Below are 7,003 nucleotides of genomic sequence, written 5' to 3'. Positions count from 1 at the left end.
ATGTTTCAAAATCAATTTCTTTTGCAGTATACGCTGAAAAACAAGTTATATAAATAAATAATAAATGAAATGAGATACGACTTTTAGAAAACAAAGAGAATTTATACTTACGATTATTATTATATGAATAACAATAATAATAATAATAATAATAATAATAATAATAATAATAATAATAATAATAATAATAATAATAATAATAATAACAATAATAATAATTATTACTATTATTATTATCACAATTATTACTATTATTATCGATTCATTGATCGTCTAGCAAATTGTCGATCGTACGATTTGAAAAGTTCAACAACAACATGGACGGCTCGTGTGTGGCTCGTTCTGGGCGACGCAACAGCCTCGATAGAAAGGAATTAGAAGGGATCGGTGAGGCGTCGGGGTCGACGGCTAGAAAAGAAGAGGTCGTCGTATTGTTACGAATCGTCCGATTCAAACGAGTACGATGCTTGTACGCGATACACCGATGTGTAGAGGCACAATGATCATAATAATGTCCAGCAATTACCGCTTAGGACCAGCAAGAGAAAAAAGATGGAGAGAAACAGAGACAGAGAGAGAGAGAGAGAGAGAGAGAGAGAGAAAGAAGGAGTGATAGAGAAAGAGAAGGGTCGGAAGGGGGTACAGGAGGGGTGAGGGCAAAGGCTGGACTTCATTCACGCTTGGCTCTTTTCATTCGAGCGGGTCGGTCATGCTCTGCCGTGCCTGAGAACGATGCACCATTGACATTTCTATCTAATACTTTTATTTATTTTTTTTTCCTTTTTTTTATAAATATATATATATATATATTTCTTTCTGCTATGTTTTTTCTATCGTTTAAAGAAAAGATGTAACGCAAAAGTAAGTCACGCTAATAGAAAGAATGATTTTATCATAAGTTCGATTGACAAACTCGATAAATTTTTTAATTGATCCCTTTTTAATTGCGGTTTTTTTTCCAACTCTAAGTTGTAAGAAATATGGCAATGATAAGAAGAAAGAAAAGCAATTGATTAATGAAAGGAATAATTGATATCTGAAACTTTGGAGAAATGGAAGAGACGCTTACATTTGCATTTACAATAGTTACCTTCTCCCATTATATATATATACACATACAAACATACATACATACATATATATACACACATATATACTTATATTTATATGTATATATATAGAAGAATACAATTCGAAAATCGCGGGGTCCTCCGGGCGCCGCCGGTTACGGCCCGGCTCGGTGAGTTCGTCCGAAAGGGGGAAGCTTTTTCCGATTGGTCGGTTGAGAGGATGCTGCGTTGCCAGTTCGAGACGATGCTTCGTAATCCGTAGGATAGCGGGGGACGGTAAAATGAGCGGTAGCGACACGCCTCACGATTGGCCGGTATCGGCTGTGCCGCCTTTCGAGAACGCAATGTCTCGGTAACCCCCACCAATAGGTCCCTTGGAGTTACCCCCACTCCTTCGCTCGAACGACACGACGTTGCGCGGCGCAACGAGCAGCGGGCGTGCTCCTCGGCAGTTAGCATTCGGGCGCCTAACGAGCTACATATCCTCGGTAGAAGGAAAAAGAGAAAGAGGGAGAGAGAGAGATAGAGAGAAAGAAAGAAAGAAAGAAAGAGAAAGGGAAAGAAAGAGAGAGAGAGCGAGCCAAAAGCCGGACCGGCTCGTTGCGTCTTTTTTTTTTTTAAATAACTACCACACACACACACACTTTTTACCGAGCTAACCAACCGACCATATACAACGACGCAACCGAGCCAAAAAGACTTCTTTCGTCGGCTTGTTCTTCTTTTTTGTTTTTTTTTTGTTTCGCAAGTTAATTATCAAAATATATAAATATCTACGCACTTCCCCTCCCTGTTGCCGTCAAACGAGGATCTCTTAGATAAAGAGAGGAAAAGTAATAACGAAGAAAGAAAAGTGTTGTTGCACTTCGTGTACGTGCGCTCCGATCACCACCCCCCCGCCGGACAACCGACCGACCGACGACCGACCGCACGCACGTCCTCCCGCCAGCAACGGAGAATCACGAAGAAGGAGAAAAAAAGGAAGAATTAATAGTTTAACCTCGAATTAACATATCTACCGAAGGACGATTCTTGGAGGTGGTAGAATTTCAATCAGATTTCCGAAAGGACATAAACTGATAAGAAGAAACTCATCGTGACAATTTTATCTCGAAATCATCATCATCATCATCATTGACGAAACGTCTATCTCATCCATTTTCTTCTTTTTTTCCTTTCCTTTTCACTTTTCTTTTCCTCTCAAATTTTTTCCTATCTTACTAAGTTAATTACTTATTTTTAATATACACGTCGCGTCGTCGCGCAAAAAACTTTTCGCGTACTTGACGTGTAGTGTTTTCGATGTAAACGCTCAACGACGAGGCCTAACGTCGGAGTGTCAGTTTTTATATATATATATATATTTATATATATATACATACATACATATAATACAACAGAGACATATATACACATTTTTTCCTCTCTTCGTTTCTCTTGTGTCCTTTGAAGTTTTTCGTTCTGAGAACGAGATTAACGCTTCGGTCTTTGTTTTTGCATCAAAGAAAACAAAGAAGAGAAAGAAGAAAAAGGAGAGAATATTCTTTCTATATATAAAAAAAAAGAAAAATAAAAAAAAATAATAACAATAATAAAAAATAATAATAATAGTAACAATAACAAAAAGACGAAGTAAAAAGAAGTGTTGAAGTCGAAGAAAGGAAAGAAGATAGAAAAGGGGAAGAGAGAGACTGACGGATACTTAGTGTTTTTGTGCAAAAAAAAAAGAAGAAAAAGAAAGGAGGGAAGGAAGGAAGAAAGAAAGAAAGAAAAAGAGAAGAAAATTGAAGGAACATGTCGACCGCCGTCATGAGTACGCCCATGTTCGAGTGCAACGAGGCTCTCTTTAAGGTAAGAACACCTACCTCTTCTTCTCTGTAGCTTTACGATCACGTTACTTCGAAAGAATTCGTGTCCTTCGAATAGACCAGTCGCCTCCTCGGAAAAAGAAAAAGAGAGAGAGAGAGAGAGAGAGAGAGAGAGAGAGAGGAGAGACTCGTGGATAACCGGAAAGGATGAGAAAAGAAAAAGACAAGGAGAGAAAGATGGATGGATGGATAGATGGATGGTTGTATAGTAGTAAGGTTAGAAAGAGAGAGAGAGAGAGAGAGAGCTAGAGAGAGAGAGAAAGAAAAAAAAGAGCGTCGTTGAGACTCCTCGACGTAAATAAAAGTATACGAGAAACGACTCTCACCTTAACGAACAACTTGAACGTTCTCTTTGGTTTCTCCTTCGAGTTTCTCCGTTGTGGCTCGGTCAAGTACCGTTTTTACGATGAGATTTCGATGGCCCGCCATTTTTCTTTTTCTCTCTCTCTCTTTTCTTTTTCTTTTTTCTTTCTTTTTTTTTTCCTTTTTTGTTTTGTTTTGTTTCCGTTGTTTTTGTTTTGTACGATAGACAATATAATATCCGATCCATCTATTATTATTTATCTATTTATATTCCATCCGTTTGTTCTCCGTTCTCTATACCTATTCTTATCTATCTGCGTTTATCTATTCACACTCCATCTAGTTATCTATATTCTGTTTGATATATTAGGTTTAGGAGAGGAATCATAAATACGAGATATTTCTATACCTTAAGTGTTTTTTTTTTTTTTATTAAGGTTTTTCCGTGTTACGTGTCTCAAGGGAAATTTATAAGGGGAAGAACGGAGAAAAAGAAAAGTGGATAAACAGATAAATATATGGATAAAATATATAAATAAATTAATTAATTAATTAAAAGGTGAAAAGTAGTAGATAGTAAAGAAATGGAAAAGGGGGGAAAAACGTTTCTAATGACCGTGCTCATTAACATTCTTTATTTTTTTCCTGACCTTTTATATATCTATGTATTTATGTCGTATGTATATACATTACGTATCTCGCTCCGATGCTTTGTCCTTATTTCTTTTCTTTTTTTTTCTTTTTTCTTTGTATTCTTTGTAATCTTTATATTGCTCGCTGACTACGAATGAGATTAGGAGGTTAGAACAATTTATAACCTTTGTTTTTAACTGTATAGTTATTGTTTACAAATTATATCAAGATTTATCATTATTTTCTATAATCATCGAATGATATTTAGTCTATCCTTCTGTACGTATTATATGTATATATGTTTTTGAATCGAATCGTTTTTGCCTTTTTTGCGTTCGCGACATGTTTACATTTTTTTATATAGAATAATTGTGTGTGTGTTCATATATATATATTATATATATATAATATACGCGCGTATACACACACACACACTAAAGGATAGATCGGCCAAGAAAGATACGTATCTTGTTAAGGAGGGGTAGAAACTTTGTTGGCACTTCTCGAGAGGCAGCGGACCGTGACTCTACGCTCGAAGAAGAAATCGACGATCGGTGTGTTAGAGAAAGAGAGAGAGACAGAGAGAGGGAGGGAGGGAGGTTAACACACATATATACACATCATACACACATTACTTATTGATTTCATTATGATACATTTTCTCGTCTTACACGTTTCTCCTTTTTCTTTTTTTTTTGTTAACAAAGATCGCGAAGAAAAATTAAAAAAGGGGGAGGGGGAAGAAAGAAAAATTAGAATGGATAATTTTTTTTTCCCCATACGGATATATGTAGGAAATGAAATGAAATAACAAAATAGTTATCGCATCGTAATAGGTAAAAAAAAATAAATTATCCTCCGGATATTCTTTGTCTTGTCGTATATTATACTACACAATTATTTATTCGTTCAATTTGTTCGTCCGTTCGTGCTTTTCGAGAGAGCAAAATTTCTGTGACATAATTTCATGGTCGCAGGAAATCGAGGACGTTCGTTTTTCCACATGAGAAAACGCGTGCACGAAAGTTATCTACTTAATATAGTTTTCGATTTATTTCCCTTTCTTTTTCTTTTCTCCTTTTCTTTTTCTTTTTTCTTTTCTTTTCTTTCTACGTCTCTGTTGTCTTTTCTTTAACAATTATCATCGAGGACACCCGTATATATATTATTTTAAATCGAGCGAACGTGTCTCGTAACGTTCATGCATCTATATGTTTTTTTTTGTGTGTGTTGCGGTGCGTGTATATATTATTTGTGTGTGCGTTGGCGAGGAAATTTACACGACGGCTTTCCCTTTCGCGAAGTTGTTCCTCTTGGTATTCGTTTCTTTTTCATTCAGCGTAACGCACGAAAGTTCTCTGTTACTGGAACACACAGTGTGAACCTCGATCGAGCTCGTTGGTTCAACCAACAATTCCCTTATTCTACAACTTAGCTCGACATAAATATATAGTATATGGTTCTATCAGTAGGATGTATCGGTTGCGTTCTTGAAGATTTATCGTTGTTAAGGGGTAGTTAGTCGCTAACTCGTTATATTACGCATACATTTTCCTTCTTTTCTCTCTCTCTCTCTCTCTCACTCTCTCACTCTCTTATTCCAAACAGTTTGAACGACTTCCGGTTTAAGTCTCTTCTCTTAAAAGAGAATAAGCTTGTCATTTCCCGCCTTATATTATTCGCTCTTCGAACTCGTTCGTAAAAGTCAATATGAAAGATAAGAGTAAAGAAAAATTATGTTTGTTATATTAATATGGCTTTTTTTTTCCTTTAATTTTTCATTTCTATTTATATATATATATATATATATATATATATATATATATATATATATATATATATATAAGTTTGAAGAAACATAATCGAAATCTTACAATAAATCGATTTTCATTGACATTTATTTACTTTTTTTCTCTTTTATTCTTTCTTTTATTTTCTTTTATCACGATCGTCATATCTTTTTCTTTATTGAAGACGCACGCCGCATAGCGGCCATTTCAAGAAACTTGTTAGAGTGTATAGCGCTGGCCAATGTTATGTACGCAACATCGAGACACTTTCCCATCGGCAATTTCTCCGATTTCGAAACTCGTTCGTTTGTTTGTTCGTTCTTCATTCGTTCAATTGATATTTTTCGATTTTCGTATTGAAAGATATTGACTTTGTTATTGACGTTGTCGATTTTCTTAAAAAGATTTATTCTCTATAAATAAATACTCGCCCATCATTTATTAATACGTAGAGATACAAATGTATTATACTTGTTACTTCGCGCTGTAGCAGACACGTATTGTCACGTGGTACATCAAGGAAATATGGCGGATGATATATGGAAACCCGCGATATATGCATATGTATTTTTCTTAGTCTCTTAGAAAATGTGAATATTATCATAGTATTATTGTTATTATTCGTCGTCGTCGTCGTCGTCGTCGTCGTCATCATCATCATCATCATTTGTCGTTGTTGTTATCGTCAATGACAAAAAAAATGTTCTCAGGAGATATTCGAAAATCTATGTAAGTACGTACTTCGCTCTTACGTAAATCGAACGAGATTATTTTCCCGCGGGTATATTTTCGTAGTGAGAAGGAAAAGACGATGACGTGCGTTTCGTATCGAGAGAAAGAGAGAGAGAGAGAGAGAAAGAGAGATATTTCGAGCCTGTGGCAATCTCTTCAAATATCGTTCGAAATTTGAAATTCTTAAATAAATAAATAAATAAATAAATAAATAAATAAATTCGTAAATCGTAGGCGAAGTCGTAAGAGAAACGTTAAAAGAATCGAACTTTGTATTCGATATTCGAAAAAACATTTTTAATGAATATTATGTGTGTATATATATATATATTCTTTTTTTTTTCTGCAACGAGCGAAAATTTAATTCTCCGGTCACGTTTTAATTGATCGTTCGTATTTTTTTAATCACAATTAAAACGTACATGCCTTTCATATAGAAGAAGCGCGACGAAACGATTCTAAAACTTTCTAATGTCGTCTCGCAATGATACGGATTTTCAGGCTTCGATTGTGACATACCGAGAGTAGACAGCTTCGTCCACACATACAAAACATGCACTATATATATGTGTGTGTGTGTGTGTACACATACTGCATACATATGTGT

At 35.3% G+C, this 7,003-nt stretch overlaps 1 protein-coding gene across 1 annotated transcript in view; it reads left to right on the top strand.

Annotated features, from left to right (window-relative positions):
* Window positions 1-1,046: 1,046 nt before the first annotated feature.
* Window positions 1,047-7,003, top strand: part of LOC124426480 (midnolin homolog) — a 32,713-nt gene continuing 26,756 nt past the window's right edge. Inside the window, exon 1 of the mRNA XM_046968210.1 lies at window positions 1,047-2,921. Coding sequence (XP_046824166.1) covers window positions 2,865-2,921 — 57 coding nt within the window. The 5' untranslated portion in view covers window positions 1,047-2,864. The remainder of the gene's footprint in view (window positions 2,922-7,003) is intronic.

This window comes from Vespa crabro, chromosome 9 (assembly GCF_910589235.1).
Source record: "Vespa crabro chromosome 9, iyVesCrab1.2, whole genome shotgun sequence".
Taxonomy (NCBI): domain Eukaryota; kingdom Metazoa; phylum Arthropoda; class Insecta; order Hymenoptera; family Vespidae; genus Vespa; species Vespa crabro.
This window is presented reverse-complemented; position numbering and strand designations above follow the sequence as displayed.